The sequence below is a fragment of the Typopeltis vanoorti genome, chromosome 12, assembly GCF_054136105.1.
Source record: "Typopeltis vanoorti isolate ZY-2024b chromosome 12, IOZ_Tvanoo_1.0, whole genome shotgun sequence".
Classification (NCBI taxonomy): Eukaryota; Metazoa; Arthropoda; class Arachnida; order Uropygi; family Thelyphonidae; genus Typopeltis; species Typopeltis vanoorti.
This window is the reverse complement of record NC_143560.1, coordinates 75,234,927-75,259,810: the sequence shown is the minus strand read 5'-3', so window position 1 is coordinate 75,259,810 and position 24,884 is coordinate 75,234,927. Positions and strand designations below refer to the sequence as shown.

Genomic DNA, 24,884 nt, shown 5'->3' with positions numbered 1-24,884 from the left:
ATTTTTTTGGGAGCAATCGCGAAGTTGTGGCCACGTGACAGCGCGTTGATTGCTTCAGGCTTCAGGGTGACTGAAGAAAGGTTGATTACGGTATTGGTAGCAAGTTTTGGAAGGACGGTAGAGTTCTTTTTTAATTTTACTCGTACACAATGCCTTTATTTTGATCCATCCCCCCCCCCCATATTTATGTGTTAAAATGTGTTTCTTCCAGTTAATCACAGGCAAAAAAAAAAAATCTTTCATTTTATCTTATGCCAGATAGCATTAAAATGACAAACAGATGTAAAATGTTGGTTTGGATTTACTAGTGAAATAACAGAACGGGTCATGTTCTGATGTCATACTATTACAAAGTTGACATCAGAACACAAGGCAATTAATAAACAAGTGAATAAATAAATAACATCTTATGTACAAAAAACAAATAGTAAAAATAGTATAAACAACAGAATTAATAAAAACAATTTCTTTAAAATTGAACTATATATAATTGACATATGATTGAAATATTACTCTTGTAAAAATAAACAGTGAACAGTGGATGAATCAGATGAAATCAACCTGAGTCTATAAAATTTAGACAGATTACTAAAATAGTTAACTGTGCTCAATGAGTGTGTGAGTGTGCACACACAACAGGAAGGAGTGTGTTAGATTATTACAACCTAAGCAGAGCCAAGTACAAAGAACTTTCTCTTTGTGGTCCACATTCAGACTAAACTGCCATAATTTAATTTCAGGCTTAATTAGTAGTTTGTTAATCTCTCTATTCCATGATGCTTGCCACTAAGATAATAATTTCTGTCTTAGATTTGTCTGTAATCAGTGTAAGAGACAGCCACGATGTTTTCAATATTATCATTCTCTTCCATCTGCATATTTTTCAATTTCTGTTTTAATTCATGCTCATATTTTCTTCTCTCTTCTGTTTTATTTAGTTTGTTAATATTGTATCTGAGTTGGTTTGCATGTGCTGAAAAATTGTACTGTTTATTTTCCTTAAGAAAAGTGCCAATTAGAAAATAGTCACTATCACACTCAGCTCCTCTGAAGCACTAGTATTCTGAATGCAATTCCTATGTCTTTTACTAATTATGATATAGTCTATTTGATTTAATGTATGTCCATCAGATTTCCAGGTTTGTGTATATTCTTCCTCAAGTGCTGCTTATTATTAAATTTCTGAATGCAGCCAAATTAATCGATCCTTCTCTATTAATATTTGTCTCTTCATTAAGGCTTCAGTTTCCAAAATTTTTTAATATATTTCTTTTCCAATATTTGCATTGAATTCCTAATAACATGATTATATCCTTTCATGGAATTTTTTTCAAGGATTAGTTTCAGTTTTTCATAGAATTATTATTATTATTATGTCTTCATGGAGTCAGAAGACCCATCACAGAATACCCTACATTGACACACTAACCATTATTCACAATACCTATTGTACATCTCCTTAAACTAATTCACAGACGAAGCACTCACAACCACCTCTGACAATGAATTCCACACACATCTTTCAAGCAAAAAAATCTAATCCTAACACTTGTCAACCACTCACACACAATTTCCACATATGATTGTGGAAATTGTGTGAGGGGATAGTATCATCAGTATCAATCCTATAAAACTCCTTTAATAACTTATATGCTTCTATCATATCTCCTCTCTTATCAGCTAGTTTTTGAAGCCCATAGACCTTCAATCTTTCTCATAGGAAACATTCAACACACCTGCAACAATCTTTGTCACTCGCCTCTGGATCATCCCCACCTTCTTTATCACCAAGGAATCTAGATGACTAGATCTGTGTGCAATAGTCCAGATGTGACTTTATAAAGTTATAAATAAATTCATCTTTTAAATTCACCTTTTATTTATTTTTCTGTTTTAATTCATGCTCATTAGAAACATTAATAAGGCAGCTTATATAGGTTATTAAGAATTGAATACAAAACTTTGTGTTTTGTATTCAATGAATACAAAACACAAAGTTTGTAATTATGAAACAACTTGAGAATGAACATGTGGCTATTTTGTATGCTGGTTTAACATTTTTTTTAATTATTTAAAATTAAATTTTGTTGTTTAACAGGTTCCTGAATACCACTTTTAATTTCAATGCTTTGTTAACAAAAGTTGAAAAGTATGATAACACCATCACCAAATAAGCCTTGCTATTTTTTGAAATTGTTAAATTTTTGGGTTTTACAATTAGAGTAATTTTAACATACATGAAAATGTCATGAATCATTTTTTGACAAATTCTTTACTAAAGCATCATCTATATATTAGTATAATAGCAACAGAAAACAACAATTTAAGCAATTTTGAAAGAAAAAAAACTAAAGTCCTCCCCCCATTGTTCATCAATCACAAAATCCACTCTTTTTTTTTTTTTTTTTGAATCTCAATCACAGTAAGCAAACATTGCTGTACTTCCATAATCTGAATGCATCAGCAAATAGAAATACAAATAAACCTTTATTTACAATGCTAGACTAGACATATTTGAAAAACAGCATGGCCCAGAGTAGAGTGATGAGATAGCAGTATGGGTAGAATATATCCAGAGATTTCAGTAAAATTATATAAAAGTATTTTATAAGGCAATCATTATGAGCAATTTAATGAGCAATCATTAAATAAAAATAAAACTAATGTAAGTTACATTAGAGGCTAAATATTGCTTTGTATAATATGCCATTTATGTCATGCAATTATAGTATGGTAAAGAGTATTTTTTTTTTTTTTTTTTGGCATCATATGCCTCTCAGAATTATAAAACTTCCCATTTTAACTGGCGTGTTGGGCTTAACGGCCTGTCAAAGCCAAATAAGTTGGCTTCTGTGAAACCTGATTAATGATAATGCTATGACAGGGTGCGCATCCCCATAGTGTGCTATGGGTGTCAGATGCATGAGTTCTAGCCAGATTACTTGGTTTGCAAGAGGGGAAAAAAATCTTACCTACATATGAGACCGCATTAACTCAGATAAAGGTTCTTCAGGTCTTAGAAAGGATTTGAATACATATCTTACCAACCAAAGTGTATTCAAAATGGGCTATGGAGGATCTATAAAATTTTAAATACAGTAAAAACCAGATCACGACAATCCTAATCTGGCCTTAAACCGGCTTGTTCTTCCGATTTTCTTAGCCTTTTCTTTATGCTTTCATAAATCTAACCCAAAACTCTCAGCAAGGAAATTCCTCTAATTCTAACAACAATTTTTATTTCTTTTTTTATATTAAGGTTTTTATATAAAAATCTTTATTCCTTTTTTATATAAAGAATGTATGGATTGAGGCAAAATATTGTGTGTTGCATGGAATTATCGCTTCTAAAGGATAAGTAACTTTTTCATATTTTATTTCAAAATATTAAGGTTAACTAATTGTAGTTTTTCTTTTAAATGGATGTGGGATTGACTGAGCTAGTTGATAAGTAAATGTGTTTTTATTTATTTATATACAAATACAATAAAATAGGGATACTTAGGGGTCAAAGCTGTATGACTGAGAGGAGACCTCCACATAGTTTTAAAAGGAATGCAGAGAACCAACCAGGGCTTCTGACCTAATGTACAATCCTCACGTTCTCGTGGTGCACCCTGTTAGGTATCTACCTGGATATTGAACGAAAGAGGATGGGCTGGCAATTTGGGATTTAGCCGACTAAATTGTTTTCTTATTGGCTTACACCACAATATATTGAATGATGATACAATGACAGAATTTCATGCCGGCTGGAGCATTGCCCAGTTAAACAATGCCCCCATTGTTTTCGCTAGGGAACCAGGGCAAAACAGCAAAAGGTCAACTACTGGAACAAATCCTAAAACACACCCCAACTCAATATCACTAGAGTTCAAGATCACTACTATCAACATAAGAAGCCAGAATGGCAAAGAAATGGAGCTAGCTGAGCAATTGGATAAGTACCAGATCAACATGATAGGGGTGACTGAAACAAAAAGGACAAAAACTGGTGAGATCTATCTGAGTAATAAATACAAAATGTTATATTCAGGCAATGACAATCAAGGAAAAGGAGTAGCCATAGTATTTAACATTAAATATGAGGCTAATCTTCTTGAATGGCAATTTCAAGTAGAGTGATGTAGCAAATATCAGAATGGAGAACTGGACAATGAGACTTATTTGTGCCTTTGTTCCCACAGAAGGTTCTGCTAAGGTAGAAGTGGAGGAATTTTTTGAGACTTTAGAAAAAAGCAACTGACACAATGAAAAATGAAAAGTTGGTTCTTGTTGGGGATCTAAATAGCAGAGTATGAAATGAATGTCAGACATAAAAAAATATTTTGGGAAAAACTTGGAAAAAAGAGCAAAGCTAATAATAATGGCAAATACTTGTTGGATTTCTGCTCAGGACATGGACTGGTTATTACTAACACTATATTCCAACATACAAATATGAACAAATTCACATGGAGAGAAAACGCAAGGAATAGAAAAGTCTCATTCACTATGTTATTGTTGATAGTGGTGTTTTCTCTTTGGCACAGGACACTAGAGTGTACAGAGGATTTGAAATTGTAAGTGATCACCATTTATTCTTTAGCAGGATAAAATTAAATTTCATATTGAAAAGAACATGTAAGAAAGTTTTAAAGCGAATAAAAGTTCAGTGGCTCTCAGATGTGAACTGTAGACTAAAATACACAAACATTATTGAAGAAAAAATGAAAGAGTTTAAAAACAGGAACCAAACCTTGGAGATTCAGTGGCATGCCCTGAGGAAAACATTGATTGATTCAGTGAGAGAGGCATGTGGTAAGGTTGTCTGCAAGGACAACCTTACCACATGCCTCTCTCACTGAATAAAGTCTGAAATGTGGAAAGGCAGCTGAAGTATTATAGATGATATTTGACCAGAAATGCTCAAGTATGGAGGTATAAACGTCTTACAGTGGCTGCACTGCATAGTTCAGAGGGCCTGGACAGAGGGACAAATTCCAGATGATTGGAGTAGAGCTTTCATAGTACCCATATATAAAAAGGGAAATAAAACTGAATGTGAGAATTACAGAGGTATTTCCCTACTGAGTGTTCCTGGCAAGATCTATGCAAGTATACTTGAGAAACGGTTGAGAAGGATTGTGGAAGAGAAGCTTGTTGAAGAACAAGCTGGATTCAGGCCAAATACAGGCTGTCAGGATCAGATCTTCACTCTGCAACAAATAGTTGAGAAATAATGGGAATATAGCAAAGATCTGTATTTAAGTTTTGTAGATCTGGAAAATGCATACGACAAGGTGCCAAGAGAGAAGCTATTCAAAATGCTACAGTTGATGTAATGCCTAACTGACACTATACAAGCAATACTTAATTTTTATTTGAGTTGTAAGTCAGCAGTTAGAATTGAAGGAAGTACAGGATGATGATTTAATGTTGAATCTGGTGTCAGACAAGGATGTACATTATCCCCTCTGTTATTCATTATCTATATGGATCACATTATGAAGGAAAGTGGTATTAAACATGATATCAAAATTGGAGATGTTAATTTCAGCTCTTTGCTTTATGCGGATGATGTTATACTTCTAAATAAATCCGCTGCAGGTCTGCAAGATTCCCTGACTAAATTGAATAACTGTTATAATAGATATGGTATGAAGGTCAGCAATAACAAAACAAAGACAATGAAAATAGGCATAGGCAATGAAAATATCAACTGCATTGTGAACGGAGAACCTAAAGAACAAGTAAAACATTTCAGCTACTTAGGCACGATTTTTAGTGAAGATGGTAAATTGATTATGGAAATAGATAACAGAATCAATAAAGCTGGTATGGTAGGAAGTCAAATGAATAAATTTATATGGAATTAGAGAGAAATTAGTCAAAACACTAAATTAGCTGTATACAAGACCGTGTTCAAACCAATTTTAGCTTATGGATCTGAGAGCTTGGTCAGAAGTAAAATACTAGAGACTGCAGATGTGAGAGTCCTGAGAGTCCTAGACACCTACTCAAAACTGTAATCATCTTTCCCTGTGACACATTTCCCAGTAGTGTACATTAATACAGGGTGGGTCCACTCTTTGCTTCTATGACAGTTCTAACTCTGCCGGGGAGTCTATCTACCAGGTGTCAGAATGTCTCTGAAGGAATGGCAGCCCATTCTTCCTGAAGAGCTGTAGGCAGAGCAGTTTGTGATGTGGGTTGTTGGGGGTCTAAAGTGAAGGCAGTGTTCTAATTCATCCCAAAGATGTTCTATGGGATTCAGGTCACAGCTCTGGGCCAGCCAGTCAATTTCTGGGACATTATTGTCCACAAACCATTTCCTCACAGACCTTACTTTGTGGTACGTAGCAGCATTGTCATGCTGATACAGACAACAGTCATCACCAAATTGATCTTCTACTGTAGACAGTACGCAACGGGTCAAAATGCCCTTGTACCCTTCCGCATTTAGATTTCTGTATAGTGTTATGAGAGGGCCAAGTCTATTCTATAAAAAACACCCCAACACTGTAACGCCACCTCCTCCAAATTTCACTGTTGGACCTACACATGCTTGCAGGAATCGTTCTCCAGGCATTTGCCACATCCAGACCCTCTCATCAGACTGCCACATGGTAAAGAGTGATTCATCACTCCCAATCACACATTTCCAGTTTTCCACTGTCATCGCTCTTTACACCACTGCAGGAGGCGCTAAGCATTTACAGTAGAAATGTTCGGTTTATGGGCAGCTGCTCGACCATGAAACCACATTCCTCTTAACTCTCGACGCACAGTCATGATGATGGTTGGACAGTTAGTAGCACTGTGGAACTCCTGGCTGATTGTTTTACTCAATGTCTGGTGATTACCATGAACCACCTTCTGCAACGCTTGATAGTCCCTGTCTGTCATTAAACACAGTCTACCTGACCGTGGTTTTGTTGTGATTGTGCCTTCAGGTTTCCACTACACAATCACGTCACCAACTGTTGACTTGGGCAACTTGAGAAGGGTTGAAATTTCTCTAACAGATTTCTTACTGATGTGGCAACCAATAACTAGTCCACGTTCGAAGACAATGAGCTCCCTTGACCTACCCATTCTGCTCGTATTTCTTATCACTGAATAACACACGACTCCGTACCTTCTTTTATACCAGTAAGCGAGGTCATAGTGACAACTAGATGTCAGTTTACGGCATCTAGTTGTCAGAGCGGGTTTCTAAGATACTTTCGATTGGATTGTGTATGTGTACACACAGAATTGATTACATTTCTGTAAAATAAATTAAAATTTCAAATTACTATGAACAATCAAAATTATTCTTATCTTCAAATTTTTCATATCCCCTTTATCATTTGATCTCTTTTTTTTTTATATAGTACCTCTTTTCTTCATTTCTAGGCCTTCATGACACTTTGTTGCCTTCTTGATGTTTATCTTTTACACTCTTCCCAAAGTCTCACATTGCTTCTGTTAGATTATTAAAAAAAATTTGGGGTTCAGGTTTTTCCTCAGTGTCCTTACATTTTTTCCTGTATTCTCTTAGGGAATGCTGTCTTACTTGCCAAGAAGTTTCAACATGATTTTTTCTTTTTCATTACTACTTCTAACCTTCATGAGCATTACAATGCTTTCTGATTTTTCTATTCTTATAGACATCTTTGCTAAATGTTTCTCTGGCTAAATTAAACTACTAGTTTCTTTAAATTTTACCATTGAGCCTCTAAGGCTTGGTTCTTGTTTTGAAACACCTTCACTATTTCTCCAATAATATTTGTATAATGGAGTAAACAGTTCACTGCCAAAAGCTACTACCTTTTTTTTAAAACTTTCATACATCTTTTTGTTTACATTGGAGTAATTTTTTTTATTTTTTATCTTGCTCAAAACTAAATGGTGCTTACTTCGAAATTCATAATCGCTAATAAACTCTTGTATCTTGAACCAATTGAGATATTCATATCAGCAATATCATTATCAATAAGATTTTTTATATTTCATGTCTGTTCTCTTTCAATGTGAATTTATGTACATGCTTAGGCTAGAACACTGTTAGTAATGACTAGTCCACATCTTGAACAAAAAATTAACATGTACATTGTAATCTCACTATAGCAAACTCACTAACTATAAGAAAATTTTAAAAGAAAAGTGCTATAAGCATAATGCATATGGAATTTCTAAAGAAATTCACTACAGCAGACTATTCCTATATTCCCTACTTTTTTTATGCTATAGTGAGAGTCAATCATATTTATCATTAGCTTTGCTCTTCCTCCAAATTTTTCCCAAATCATTCTATGTCTGGAATTCATTTCCTCTCTTGTTTAAGTCTCACACAACAACAGCTCTTCCTTTATTGTTTATCAGCCTTTTCTAATGGGTTGAAAAGTTCCTCTACCTCTTCCCTCCTCACTGGGACCTACTGTGGGATCAGAGGCACATAATTCTCAACCATTTTCTCTTGTCAAATGTGCACACATTACTCTACTTGAAATAGCCTGCTATACACAAAGTTTATCCTCAATGTTTTATGTTGCATGCCATAGCTACCCCTTCCTTTTCCTGATTACTTTTGCAAGAATATATTATTTTGTTACTACATATAAGCATCTCACTTGTTTAGTCTTTCTCATTCAGTAACACTTATGTTGACACTATATTCCCTCTCCAGCTCCACCTGTTTCCAACTGATGCTTCTTACATTCATGATGCCTATTTTCCATTCTGTTAGGTTTTAAGTTGTTTCAGAAGCTGAACTTCTCAGTGTTCAACAAGGTTCTAAGGTCCTTGTTTAACTGGGAGATATTCTGGTATTTGAGCATATTATGCCATTATGCCATCCCATTGTGTGTGTGTGCAGTTTAACCCAATAGGTCTTAAATTGCCAGCTTATTTATTAGTATGATTCTTGGAATATAACTAAGAGAAGACTCCAAATGGGACTTCCCACTCAGCATCCAATCTGCATCCGCTAGTGATGAAGATTGGCTGAGTGGATTTCACGGATGCTGAAGATTGGGTTTCAAACAGTCTTTACGGATACTGTCATTTCTCTCATAATGTGTCTGTAATGTGCAAATTTATTCATATGTGACAGATAAATAGGGAAATAAAATCACCAAAATGCAAATTTGTGTTATCTCATGAAAAATTATGTATGAGCTAACTAAACTTTGTGCTAAAAAGTAACACTAGGTGAATGTGAAAAATCACCCTGCTGAACATAGCAATCCATAAAAGAATACACAACACACACACACCACACCTTCTCTCCCTGACCCCAGTATACCCATGTACATTGCCATAAGAGAGAGAGAGAGGGAGTGCTGTTCACCCAAGTTTGTGTACTTTTCTTGATAAGTGTTTAATACAACCTCAGACATGGGTAAGCATTCTGGTTATAAGAATCCAAGTAGTTAACAAAAAAAAGGGAATCCTTAAGTATTGAGGAGAAACTTGAAATAATAAAGCACTTTGAAAGAAACAAGAGAATACATGATACTGCAAGAGCAACAAACCTAAAGGAATGCACATCATGCACAATCAGAGATAACACTGCAAAAATAAACAAAACTAATTTAGCAGGAACAACTGAGTGTTGCAACGGCAATTAACACAAGGCTTTATTTCTTTAGACCTTGTGTTAATTGCCTTTGCATAGTACTACTTAAGAGACTACAGTTGAGTATTCTGCCCCAACCCTATTTTTCCCATATTTTTATTGCAATAAATTCTATAAAACAGCAATTTTTAGGAACATATATACCACATTATAGGGGGAACTATGGTATGTTTCCTCCCAGTTCTGTTACAAGAATTATGCTAAGTATTAAGAATATGAAATCTGAAGAACTGGAAACTATTTAAGTTCTTCATGTTTCTATGGAAATACTTAAAGTATCTAAACAGCCAATACTAAAATGTAAGGAGGGAGAGGATATTCTCTCTTTCATTATAAAACAAAATACTTACTCTTCAGCATAAATTGGTTTACTTTCATGTTTCTTCATAACTTTTGAACCTTTATGGACCTAGAACAATTAAAGTCAGAAAATTAGTTATGCTGAATGTCATTTGAACATCTAAAAATATATTCAGTTATTTAACATGCTGCATTTATTATGATAGTTTCAAATAATGACTTAATTTCCCAAGTCCATCTGCACTTATGCTTAGAGCCAATAAAATTTTTCATCTACAGTGATGAAGTTTTGAATATTAATTTTGTTAATATAAATTTAAATCTGATAGAGTAATTTTCCAAATCTGCAAGTTATTTTACATGAACTAACTAGCTTTAGTAATGATAAATCTCAATGTTTACTTTTGGAGTTATTCTTGCTGATCTCAAGAAACATAACAGTAATTGTGCAACTTTATTTCATGATGGAACACTTCCAAAGGCTTCAAATCCCTATGGAAGTGTTCAATCATCAAGTACAAAATTTTTTAATTAAGTGCAAAATCACAAAATTTCAGCCTTTTGATTTAGAAGAATTTGTGATGAAAAAAACAAATTAGTGAATAAATACAACTTCAGAATTTTCTTTTTTTAAAATGGCAATTCCAAGTCATTAAATGTCAGAAGGACCCATCCACATGGTAGGATGTAGTGTTCTTCCTTAAGTAGCCACATCAAGTCTTGGCTTTTAGCATAGTGGGCAGCTTTATCATGATACAGCACATAACTATCAGTAGCATGGATGAAGTAAGGATTAGATAATATGAGAGCCTTGCTCTGATGACCAAATATGGAACTTTCAAACCACTTCACAGGGCTCCAATAAGCATGGTGGTAATATATTAAATGATAGAGGAATTTAATTGCCAAAGACATTCACAAACATCCATATGCACAGTGAGATTCACAACCACAATTTGTAGGCTGGAGGGTTATGACTATGCAATGTATTACTTGGCTAACCAAGCTATCAAATTATCCTATGTGAAAAAAAGTGTCCAGACACCTGTGCTGTTTAGACGATACTGCATTTATTGCAAAATCAATAAGGAGTCAGCCCACCTTTGGCCACAATAACATACACTTGCAATGAGATGCTAGTATCTAGTCACAGCCTCGTTTCCATTCCTCCTGCAAAGCAGTAGTCAGTTCAGACATCGTTCTAACCCAAATCCGATGTTCAAGTTCATCCCAAAGGACCTCTGTAGGACAGAGGTTAAGGAGCTGAGCTGGCCACTCCAAATTTTGTATACCCATATCTTCAAAGCATGTCAAAACGAAGCATGCCATGCGATAAATGACATGGCACATTGTCATGCTGAAACAAAAATGGCCTGGCTCCATAAATTTGGTAAAGTGTAGGCTGTGTGCCATTGTCTAGAATGTCCAGGTACTCTGTGGCGTTCATGTTTCCATCCACAACTACCAATAGTCCGAGTCCATACCACAAGAAACATCCTCAGATTATGACACTACCAAATTTAACAGTTGGGATGACACATGCTGGCAGATATCATTCACCTGGCATATGGCACACCCAGCAATGACCATCAGATTTGAAATCAGTGTAGTGTGATTCGTCACTCAACACACTCGTTTCCAATGGTCTAGGGTCCATCAACGATGCTCTTTGCACCAAGTAAGTCACTTACTGGCATTTGTAAGAGTTATTAACGGCTTGTATGCAGTAGCTCAGCCATGGAAATTTAACTTGTGCAGTTCTTTATGAACAGTCTTTGTGCACGTGCACACACACTCACCCCTTTTGACTCCTGCAATTCCTTGGTGAAAATTTGTGCAGAGGAATGAAGGCACTCATGGATGATATGTTTCAGAGCTCTCTTGTCAATTTGTGGCCTTCCTGAACATTTCTTGGTAGTCTTAATTCCCTCAAGTTTCCATTTACTAAAAATGTCTTGAACAGTTGACCGTGGGTGTTGCAATTTTTTTGAAATCGCATGCATGGACAGGTTGCTGATATGGCACCCTATAATAACACCTCGTGTTGGAAGCTTAATGAATTGTATACAGCACTCAGAAAGGATTAAAAACAGAATTTAATTCTTCCTATTGGCAATTGGTAAGCTTTGACATCTCCTCATTGTTCATCATCATCATCAAATTCCTGCCATGTACCCTCAAGGGGTGTACAGGATATGACAGTACTACATGAAAAAATTACATCATTACTAACTTCCTATCTACAATTTTCCTCCAAATCAGTCTGTTACTTGTCAAGACTCCAACATTATCAGATCTTATATTTCTATCGTCTAAGGCACTTTGTACCATATCAATCCACCTATATCTTGGTCTTCCTCTGGGTCGTTTTCCTGCCAACCTGGCAGAGAACACTTGTTTTGCTAATCTTTCCTCTCCCATTCTATTTAAGTGACCATACCACCTGAGATTAGCTCTGCTAACGCATTCCTGGATGCTGACAATGTCAAGTTCTTTCCTAATATCCTCATTTTTAATATGATATTGCCATTGATGCCATCTGTTCACGGCTCTAATCTTTCTCAGGACACTCATATCTGCGGTCTCTAGTCTTTGGTCAAGTGTTTTACTTCTGACCCAGCTCTCAGATCCATAAGTTAAAATTGGTTTGAACACTGTCTTGTATACAGCTAATTTAGTGTTCCAACTAATTTCTCTCTTATTCCACATGAATTTATTCAATTGACTTCCCACCATACCAGCTTTGCTGATTCTGTTGTCTATTTCTATATTTAATTTACCATCTTCAGTAAAAATCGTGCCTAAGTAGCTGAAATGTTTTACTTGTTCCACGGGTTCTCCATTCACAACACAGTTGACATTTTCAATGATTCTGCCTATTTTCATTGTCTTTGTCTTTTTATTGCTGACCTTCATACCATATCTATTACAACAGCAATTGAATTTAGTCAGAGAATCTTGCAGACTTGTAGGGGATTTATTTAGAAGTATAACATCATCCGCATAAAGCAAAGAGCTGACATTAACATCTCCAATTTTGATATCAGGTTTAATACCACTTTCCTTCATAATGTGATCCATATAGATAATGAATAACAGAGGGGATAATATACATCCTTGTCTCACACCAGATTTAACATTAAACCATCTTCCTGTACTTCCTTCAATTCTAACTGCTGACTTACAACTCAAATAAAGACTAAGTATTGCTTGATATAATGCCCCATTGACACCATATAACTGCAGCGTATTGAAGAGCTTCTCTCTTGGCACCTTGTCATATGCCTTTTCCAAATCGACAAAACTTAAATACAGATCTTTGTTATCTTCCCATGCTTTCTCGACTATTTGTCGTAAAGTGAAGATCTGATCCTGACAGCCTCTATTTGGCCTGAATCCAGCTTGTTCTTCACCAAGCTTTTCTTCCACAATTCTTCTCAACCGTTTCTCAAGTATACTTGCATAGATCTTGCCAGGAACACTCAGTAGGGAAATACCTCTGTAATTCTCACATTCAGTTTTATTTCCCTTTTTATATATGGGTACTATACTATGAGAGCTCTACTCCAATCATCGGGAATTGGTCCCTCTGTCCAATCTTTCTGAACTATGCAGTGCAGCCACTGTAAGACTTTTATACCACCATACTTCAGCATTTCTGGTCGAATATCATCTACTCCTGCTGCCTTTCCACATTTCAAGCCTTTGATGGCTTTTTCTACTTCAAGTATGGATATGTATTCCTGACTGCATGCCTGGTCAGTGTTTTTTTATCACTGTGCTGTCATCACTGCTTGTTTCATTTAGCAGTTTTTCAAAGTAATTACTCCATACTTCAAGGATATCTTTTTCTACCGTTTTCATGTCACCTTTATCATCTCTAACTCCTTTTACAGCACTCTTTCCTCCATTCCTAAGCTTCTTCAACAACCTCCAGAATATTTTGCCATCTTCTTGATATTTATTTTCTATGTTCTTGCCAAAGTCCTCCCATGTCTTTTGTTTAGCTAGTTTTACACACTGTTTAGCTTTCTGTTTAGTTTCTTACAAATAAGCTGACTTATTTGCCAGGAACTTTTGATATGCTTTCTTCTTTTCCTTCACTGCCTCTTTAACTTCCTGTGTCTACCAGGGAGTTCTGATTTTTTTATCCTTGCACACAACCTCACCACGTGCCTCTCTGGCAGAATCAATCAATGTTTTCTTCAGAGTTTGCCACTGAATCTCCAAGGTTTGATTCCTGTTCTCAAACTCTTTCATTTTCTTTTCAATAATCTTTCTGTATTTTAGTCTACAGTTCACATCTGAGAGCTGCTCAACTTTTATTCGCTTTAAAACTTTCTTACATGTTATTCTTTTCAATATGAAATTCAATTTTATCCTGCTCAAGACTAAATAGTGATCACTTCCAATTTCAAATCCTCTGTACACTCTGGTGTCCTGCACCAGGGAGAAAACATCACTATCAACAATAACATAGTCAATGAGACTTTTCTTATTCCTAGCCTCTTCTCTCCATGTGAATTTGTGCACATTTTTATGTTGGAACATAGTGTTAGTAATAACCAGTCCATAGTCCATGTCCTGAGCAGAAATCCAACAGATATTTGCCATTATTATTAGCTTTGCTCTTTTCTCCAAATTTTCCCAAAATATTTTTGTATGTCTCACAATCATTTCCTACTCTGCTATTTAGATCCCCAACAAGGACCAACTTTTCCTTTTTCATTGTGTCAGTTGCTTTTTCTAAAGCGTCAAAAAATTCCTCCACTTCTACCTTGGTAGACCCTTCTGTGGGACCATAGGCACAAATAAGTCTCATTGTCCAGTTCCCCATTCTCATATTTGCCCACATTACTCTACTTGAGACTGACTGCCATTCAAGAAGATTAGCCTCGTATTTTGTGTTGAATACTATGGCTACTCCTTCTTTTCCTTGATTGTTGTTGCCTGAATATAACATTTTGTATTTATTACTCAGAAAGATCTCACCAGTTTTGGTCTTTTTTTGTTTCAGTCACCCCTATTATGTCAATCTGGTACTTATCTAATTCCTCAGCTAGCTCCATTTCTTTGCCATTCAGGCTTCCTCCGTTGATAGTACCGATCTTTAACTCTGGTGATGTTGAATTGGGATTTGTTTTCAGATTTGTTCCAGTAGCTGAGTTTTCGCTGTTTGCCATGGTTCCCTGGCGAAAACAACGGGGGCCTTGTTTAACAGGGCGACGCTCCAGCCAGCATGAAATTTTGTCATGTTGTACCATCATTTTTTATTTTGGTTTAACCAAGAAGAATACAATTTGGTCGGCTAAATCCCAAATTGCCAGCCCATCCTCGTTCGTTCAGTATCAAAGTAGATACCCAACAGGGTGCACCACGAGAAGGTGAGGATTGGACATTAGGTCAGAAGCCCTGGTCGGTTCTCCGCATTCCTTGAAAGGCTATGTGGAGGTCTCCTCTCAGTTATACAGCTCTGACCCTTAAGCACCATTGTTTGATCCCTTAATTGATACCTTAACACTCTTAAAAAACGTTTTTCCTTCTGCCATCTTAGATCTCTTTTCCTTTGCCATCTATTCTGGTTATTTTTCTTGGAAGAACAAAATCTATAAGCAGATAGAATGAACCACCATGGGTTCCCCCCCCCTCTCATCCCCCTTGCCAATTTTTATATGGAAGATTTTGAAAAACGACCCATAGACTCAGCCCCTTTCAAACCTCCCATATGGCTAAGATATGTAGATGATGTGTTCTCTATTTGGCCTCATGGCCCAGACACATTAGAAGCCTTCCTCAGTTACCTCAACAGCCTACATTCAAGAATGCAGTTCACAATGGAAAAGGAAAAGAACAATTGCTTACCCTTCCTAGACACCTTAGTTACAAGCCTCTCCAATAGTACACTTTCCTTCATGGTATATAGAAAACCCATGCACACAGGCAGATACATCCACAAACGCTCCCACCACCTGCTCAACAATATGGCATTATTAAAACTCTTACCAAGAGAGCCCATAATCTTTGTTCCAGTGGAACTGCCCTTACAACTGAGCATGACCACATACACAACACTTTCCTCTCCAATGGCTACAGTGATCACAGCATTAGAAAAATAATCAGTTCCTCCCCCATTCCCAGTCTTCTCTTCAAAAAGAGTTTAGAAATGCCATCACCATACCCTACATCCGTGGCACATCTGAAAAAATAGCCAAGATTTTAAAAAAATACAACCTCACACAGCATTTAAGCACCACCGCAAACTTGCTACCCTCATCTCTTCTACAAAAGATCAGCTCCCTCCTCTCTCAGTGCCTGGAGTCTAAGTACCCTGTTCCTGTAAACTGGCATACTTTGGACAGACAGGCAGATCAGCTACTATCTGCCTGGAGGAACATAAGTCATACATCTGCAAGCACGACTATGGTCAGTCAAGCTTGGCTGACCACGTTCTGGATACAACCCACAGGATCTCATGGAAAAAAACCACCATGCTCCAACCACAGCAAATTCAAAAAAGAAAGACTATTCTTAGAATCAGCAGCAGCTCTCAGGAATCAACCAAATCTTAACAAATATGGTTGCATTAAGCTTCCTAAGATTTGGGAAACACTTATCACCAGAGGTCCCACTTTACATTCCAGGCCACCTACAACCACCCTTAGAGGGCACTCCACCTAGATAGGACTTTAGTGTCTCCCACATGGTTGGGCTTAGTATTGTTTGTTATTTGTTTTTATGTTACATTAATTTTTTTTGTAATCCCTGAAGATGGCTCATTGACAGACGAAATATTGGAAGAATTAAATTCTGTTTTTAATCCTTTCTTAGTGATGTATACAATCCATTAAGCCTCCAACATGATGTTCTCATAGCTACACATGGATAATAACACCTCATTGGAAGTCGGTAAGGTCAACATGCATGGTCATGTCTCATGAGGTGACAATATACATTACTGTATGAAATCTGAGGAGCTCACCCACAGTTTTAAAGGAATTCTGGCATGTGATCCATTGCATTCCATTTTCGTTGCGGAATGGGGTGTCTAGACACTTTTTTTTCCACATAGGGTATTCACTATTGTGTTAAAGACAACAAGATACATGTAGTGATGCTTCGGGTGGTATAGTTACAATTTTTTTTTCTTTTTTGTATTTTAAACTTAGATTCCAAAGATGTGCTTGCTTACAACAAACAAACAAGATGATCTTCTATATCCCGCTTACTGCATATAAACATATAAGAATGCTGAAATATAAATTACAGCTAAAACAGAAGTTGTGACAAATATTTAAGTTTCCATATGATATTCATAGGAACTGCTTTTATATAGATTTTTAGTCTTATTCCAGGACTTTTTTCTGTTATTTCTGATAGAACTGAATGCAATGTGGTGATAGTTGAATAGACATATTTAAAACTAGTGAAGACCTGCCTTAAGGCATTTCACTGTTATTTGTAAGGACAGAACTGAAGATCTACCTGCTCATAGAGCAGTTGCTATACTTATGGACAACCATACTCCTTTTCAGTGTCCAGCTTAACACTGCAAATGGAAGTGGTAGCAATCAGCCTCTTAGTGGGATTTCATATTATAATATCATAAAATACTTTGACTTTTAGCCACACTCTGGTTAAGTCTTAATATAATATTAAAGGAAACAATGACTCACTCACTGAGTGAGTTCCATTTCAAAACTGTATTAGGACTTTTAGGCAGATTCATGTCTACTCTTGTGCAAGTGTTAGACACAGTATAAAAACACAGATCATAAGCACCTTTGAAAACATCTTTATATAAATATATGTTTATAAACCAAATTCTTAACATTTTCACGGGTCACAATAAAACTGTCAGCAGGTTGCCACTGGTTCACAAGCCGTGCTAGAGAACCCTGGTCTCTTACAACACTGGTATGCTCTGAAATTATTTCATAAAAAGAGACCTAACAATTCATCAATTGGGTTGTATAATTTTGAGATCTTTTTGAGGCATTCAAAGGTGAAACATAAAGGAAAAAAAAAAAAAGAAATTATAATATCTGGCATCATGCCTAAGTTTATTAAGCGATTCTTAAAGGGGGAAAAAAAAAATTATAAACAACATTTCTTAAAATTGCAAATTTCCAGCTATGAATCAAAAAAACAATTATCTAAAAGTGCTAGTTATAGACTAAAAAAAGGAAAGCTGAATTCAGAAAACATCCAGGAGATTTAGATCTATCTTTGTGCCTCTTGCTCTCCATCCCAACATTTTTCAGGTATACTTATCAAGGAGATGGGTAGAAAGGATATTTCTTTGGATCTGAATGTTTTTCTCTGCTATTTAATGGCTGGTGATTAATACTCTTAGCATTTGAAAAGTAAATCTAATTATTACAGAAATAGCTTATTTTTTAAATATTTGTCTTTATGAAATCAAATTATGTGAATTACAATTATAAAAAAAAAAATGTTAGTTCTTCAGATATCACTTTTAATCCATTGTGTCACAATGAGTTGGACTTTCACAAGAAGACAGAAGAAATTTGTTATCAGTTTATAAGCTATAAATTAAAAATACTAAGAAATTATATACTTGGTTTAACCCTTCATCCAAGTGTAAGCAAACAGTTTGCACCCGAAGTATTTTCAGGACTCGGGCAACTCGTGGTAAACGTGGTATTGACTTCACATCACTTGCCTTAGTATCCCATATAATGCTATGCATTATGGGAAAGGTCACTACCCAGACCAGTTTCGACCTTTATTGCAGTTGCCTTTTGGCGACTCGTATATAAAAATATGACTTCTCCATTACTTCCACCTTAGTATCACCACCTCTGGGTCTGGCTCCCACTGATGAGACTTCAATAAAGGTCAAAACCAGTCTTGGTAGTGACCCTTCCCTTAATGCATAGCATTATACATGTCTGCAAGGAGATGTTCTTTGCATTATGGAATACTAAGGCAAATGGTGCAAAGTCATACCACCTTTACCACGAGTTGCCCCAGTCCTGAAAATACTTCAGGCGCAAACTTTGTTTGCTTACACTTGGATAAAGGATTAAACTAAGTATATAATTTTTGGGTATCTTTAATTTATACTATAACCAAGTGGAAAAACTTTCAACAGAATTATAAGCATCGACAATGGCTTTTGTCTGAAATGATCTGAGTTCAAATCCCATCAACAATGTGAAGAAATTTTAATGTGGGCTTTTCAACCAAAACTTGGTTAACTAGCCAGCCTCCATATAGGTGTAGGTAGGACATTTGTTTCTATAAAAGAGACAACCTAACCTGAGAAAAAAGTCTGACAGACATAGTGGACAATGCAGATAGGAGTGACTATCCTATTATGACATTAATTAGGCTTATATGCAGCCAGAGTACTTGGCAATGACAGGCCACTGAGCATAGCATGTTGAAGAAAAAAGCAAGACAAAGTAATCAAGATTAAGAATACAGAAACTTACACATACATGACAACTTCCCATATATAGATTTCTAAATTTTTAGCCTTTTTGTATTTATAATTAGATGCATTGGTCTTGGTTCCAATCTTGTATAATGGAATTATCTTCTTTAGAAAGAAGCTCTTGATCTCCTTCCTCTCATTAGGAAACTTGCATGTGCTAAGGTGTAAGCTGAACAACCAGGGAGAGCTGCTCTGTTCAGCAGCTCTCCCTGGCTGTTCAGCTTCAAGCACTCATGCCAATATACTATCCAGTCCAACTGTTGCATTTGAGTCAAATTTTTTGTAATCACTGAAGGATCAATGACAGATAACTGAGACCTCCAACCTATATGGAAGGTAGAAAGTCAACTACAGCTTCTGACCAAAGATCCAATCCTGGTCTTCCCATGGTCCATTCTATTTACTATGTATCCATTTCAATTCTTAATGAAACCAGACAGCTAGCAGATCAAATTATATTATATACTGACACAAAGCACACATGATACAATGAAAGTTAAACAGATTGCTCAACTCTATCCAGAAGAGAGCAATCCAACCAATGATCCTTCTCTCATACAATACTTCAATCCCTCTCTCACAGACATTCAGTTTCTGCCTCATGCCTCTTCTACAGATACTTTCAAGGATAGTGCCCTGCTGAATTGCTCACTACTATTCCTTCATTCTAGTTCAAAATCATTAAAACAACAGCCACTGCTAACTAACACCTTTTTACAGTTCATCATGAAACTCACAGAACCAACTTCACTGCCTCCCCCTCCTCCTTCATCCCATCCACTTCTGTCCTTTGGAAGTCTTCCCTGCTCACCTTGCCCAAGATTACAACCCTCAGCTGTTCAAGCAAAATGTGAACAGACTCCTCCTTTCTTTTATTCATCTTGCTCACACATGGTCCTAACGTGCTATATATCTTGTGGTCTTTCATGTGTGGATCAGATTTAGAAAGATATTGTAAAGCTGAGGTATCATTCAGTTATACAAGGTGCCATAGTTCTGATATTAGCAAAATGCCAGCAAGTGAAAAAGCCTCAAAGAACTGAAAATAAGTAAAACTATCATTGTTAAAAATATCAATAGAAAATGCTGTCCACATAGATTATATCACTGGAGATAACATATAACCAGATTTTGTATCCTGGTTCAATACCAAATTACTCTCCTTTGCATACAAATTTAGCTGCTTATTCATATCTTAAATAAAAGCTGTAGGACTAGTTTCCATTTTCATGATTTATTGCCTATTTGTCTTCAAGTAAAAATTTAGCTGACAGTTTTTTTTTCTCCAAGTTTGGCTTGTCTTTCATTAATTTGTAGAGACTTTTCTTAACCACATCTCAAATAAGATTACATAAGCTTGGCTTGAGATTTTCAATAGGAAAAGGTCTCTATAACCCTCATATTTTTCTTTATATGTATGTAACAATACAATTAATTCTCATTGTCAAAAACCACTACAGACCAAAGCAAATTTGCTTTAAAATACTGTTACCATGCTTAGTAATTTGTTACCAAAACTCAGAGTTTGCTATCATTGGCTTTGAGAAGTGGTTTAGTCCTCTAAATAAGATGTAACATACAAGTGCCGAATCCACATTTGTTATAATTTATATAAATTAAAAAAAAATTAATTTTTAAATTAAAAGAAAAGGCTTAACTAGTCATTTACCTGATCAAAACAGACGCTGCAGTAGTTTGCAGCACAGCTATCACATCGCCATAATGCTGCCAACTGATTGCACTCATCACACATGACTATAATATAAAAATAACTAGTATACATATCAAGAACATATGTGATAACATTAACTAATTTAATAATACATGCCAAATGCAAATATTCTCAAAATTTTTATTAAATTTTTTTTGGGGGGGAGGAATATATTATTATTATTAAGAGAGGCCTCCAGGGAGTCAGAGACTTATCGAGGGAGGCCACATACTACATACACCAGCTATTATACTTATTCTTGAATTCATTCACACTGCTTGCACTGACAACATCCAAAGGCAATCCATTCCAATCCTGCATCACCCTCTGAGAGAAAAATCTAGCCCTCACACCCTTCTTGGAGGCCTTCCTCTCGTTCTTTCCCCGCCCTCCATAAATTGAAAAATTTCATCATTTGAAATCCTATATGACTCTTTCAGAAGTTTGTAAGTCTCAATCATATCACCCCCCTGTTTGCTAGTGTCTGCAGTCTACAAATTCTCAATCTGTCTTCATAATCAGTATTCTACAATCCTGATATCATTTTTAACACTCTCCTTTGTACTCTCTCCAATATATCAGAATCACAACGGAAACCAGACCTGCGCACAATAGTCCAAGTGAGGTCTCATTAAGGCCTTGTAAAGAGGCAAAATAGCATCCTTATCTTTACATGTGAAAATCGTTTCAGCATTGCAATTATCTTTTGAGTTGTATTTGCAATCTTTGCCACACGGCCCCTAAACTTCAACTTCTGTCACTATTAACGCTCCAAGATCCCTAGCCTCATCAGTTTCTTCTAGCCTAATCCCACGAATATAATAAGACATTGGATATCTAATCATACTGGAGTGAATGACTTTACATTTACTCACATTGAACTGACACCCATTTTCCCATGCCCACAATTCCAGCCTATTCAAATCATTCTGCAAGTACTGCATATCAGCAGCATTCCTGATTACCCTACCTATCTTTGCATCATCAGCAAATAGTTGCATGTCACTTGTCAAATCCTTCCCAATATCATTAATGTACAGATTGAATAACAGTGGACCAAGCACTGATCCTTGTAGAACACCACTTGTTACTTTAAACCTTGCAGACTCAGATCCCCCATATACCACTTTTTGATATCTGTCAGTCAACAATACTCTTATCCATGCTAACATTGTATAACATAAACCCATTTTCTCCAATTTATGCAACAGACTACAATGCTGTATTCTGTCAAAAGCCTTAGCAAAATCCAAAAGTATCATGGTGTATCCATTCCCCTTGTCTAGTTCAATGGTAACATTGTTATAGAATGTGAGCAAGTTGCTAAAACATGACCTTCCCTTAGTAAACCCATGTTGTTCATTGCAAAGTAGAGATTTACTTTCAACCCATTTCTGAATGCGAGCCCTAACCAATTTTTCCAAAATTTTCACCACCACTCCTGAGATATTAATTGGTCGATAGTTGGATACATGGGTCTTTGCATCGCCCTTGTGCAATGGAATTACCATACATTTCTTCCATTCCTGCAGAATCTTCACTATTCTGAGACTCGCATTAAACAGCCTGGTCAAAGGAATGGCCAGTTCAGCTGAACACTCTTTTAGCACGTGCTGATATTCCATCAGTCCCTATTGCCGAATTTTTATTCAATTTGTGCAACAGCTCTAAAATCTCGGCATCACACACCCTTTCTTCATCTAGTGAAGAGGTAACAGTGAGCTCAATGTTGCGTTCACCAGATTGTTACCTTTTAACAAAATAGCCACTCATTAACTGAACAACCTCTTCTGCATCTGTAACCCTCATGCCATCTGGATTTATAAGAGTTATTCTTTCATATTCATTCTTTATTTTACTTGCAGCATATATAGAATTCTTGTGGGTTGTCTTTAGCATGCAGAGCCAGTCTTTTCATACTCAGTCTTTGCTTTCTGTACAACATTTGTGACTATTCTAGCCTGCTGCTTATAACACTCATAACAGATGTCATCCTTATGAGTGTTAAGGATGACGTCACAATCAAAAGGCATTTCGAAAGAATGTGTAGTGTTGTGTCCCAATTTATGATTATTATTCTATCTAGTGAAATTCTGCTTATCTATATTCAACTTTTATCTATGTACGAGATATCACCCCAAAATACATATATTTAAGCTATTTCTCCCCTTAGTGTCCCTAATATTTATTTTATACTGCACCTTTTGGGACATTTAGTTTGAGATATTAAATACAAAAACAAGGAGCAATTACTAAAATATGTCTGAATGTGAAACAATATTGCAGTCGTGACACTTTATCTCATTTTTTAACACATTAATTTCCTGCGTGATTAGGTTCGTATGTTTTTCAAGTGGTGCATTGGGCAGCAATTTCAGACAACTATTTTATCAATGAACAAAGATTTATTAAACTCACTAGCATGATACAATTCAATTTCTAATATAATTCAATTCAATTCAATACTAAGAAAACATTTACAAAATAACATTAGTTATCACAAGTAATTTGGCTATGATCCTATATGGGTATTGCGATCATGCCGCCATAACAAATTCAACTCATACAATCATATGTATAATCCCAGATCTAATTAACACATTAATTAACCCTATATTAGTCTGAATACGCTATATGCTGTAGCACCTGGACATATGTGATCAACTCACTCTATTTAACTATCTAAAACTATGTAGATTAAATTATCCTTTCACTGTACTAACACATAACTTTGACATTTAAAACTTTCCTATAAGTTACAATACACATGCATAAATCTCAGGACACATAATTACTTATATAATATTAATATTAAACAAGCATACTCTCAGTATAATCAGTCATGTACTAAAGTCCTAGTATAAATTTCCTTAGTCTCTGCAACAGTTCAGTAATAGAATAATGATTACAATTACAGACGATTTTCAGTTAACACGAGATTTTTACAGTACCTTTTTCTCGAGTTTTCTATATTGGCCTCTACCTTTTTCCGATTGAACTATCCTGGTATGATCTCTCCTATAATCGGTCACTCCTATGTCCTTGCCCCTTGCTGGATTCGACTTCACCGACCAATTAGGGTGGCATTTTTCTGCCAAACCTCCTGAGGTCGGCGAGCACACGACTCACACGTGACGATGTCTAAATCTGGGAATTGACCCTGAGCGATAGTCTACTGTTTTTCTTTTGCTAGCCTCTAAATTAATCCCCCTTCCAAAATTTTCTAAGAATTTACTTAATATTTTAATCTCTAGCCTCTCACATACAATTTCTTATGACTGATCCTTTCTGTCTTACTTAGCTAATTTTTTTTTTTCATATCACAACTGTAATATATTCCTTCTTTTATTAGTTAGTTCAACAAACACTTTTTTTGTTATATATTTTACTTGTATGCAACAATATTTTTCTTTCTTTAAATAATTTATCTATTAGCTTTTATAGAGGGGTTTTATTTTATTTTATTTTCATGTTACACCATGATAACTCGAAATTCCACATAGTGAAGGTATCAGGGTGTAACAGTAGGATACATTTTGCACCTGCCCACAAAGGTGTTTTGGCATTGGGAAAATAAAGGGATCTGCACTATGAATTGTTGGAACATCCATCCTATTCCCCAGATTTGGCTCCTTCTGACTTCTATCTCTTGCTTAATAAGATTACACATCCATTTGACTCCTACTCTATTTATTCTTCAAACTCTCGGGACACATTCTGATATGATATCGCATCAAGTAAGTATTGTTTAAATGCTTCCCATGCACTGTCGATATTCTTTCCATCCAGCAACCGATCTCATTCCACTG

At 35.8% G+C, this 24,884-nt stretch overlaps 1 protein-coding gene across 2 annotated transcripts in view; it reads right to left on the bottom strand.

The window, feature by feature from the left end:
* Nucleotides 1-24,884, bottom strand: part of qin (tudor domain-containing protein qin) — a 544,378-nt gene that overhangs the window by 446,965 nt on the left and 72,529 nt on the right. For both annotated transcript variants that reach the window (XM_090401282.1, XM_090401283.1), the window contains 2 exons: nucleotides 21,034-21,119; nucleotides 9,955-10,013 (listed from right to left, as the gene is read on the bottom strand). In XM_090401282.1, the coding sequence (XP_090257408.1) occupies nucleotides 9,955-10,013; nucleotides 21,034-21,119 (145 nt within the window). The remainder of the gene's footprint in view (nucleotides 1-9,954; nucleotides 10,014-21,033; nucleotides 21,120-24,884) is intronic.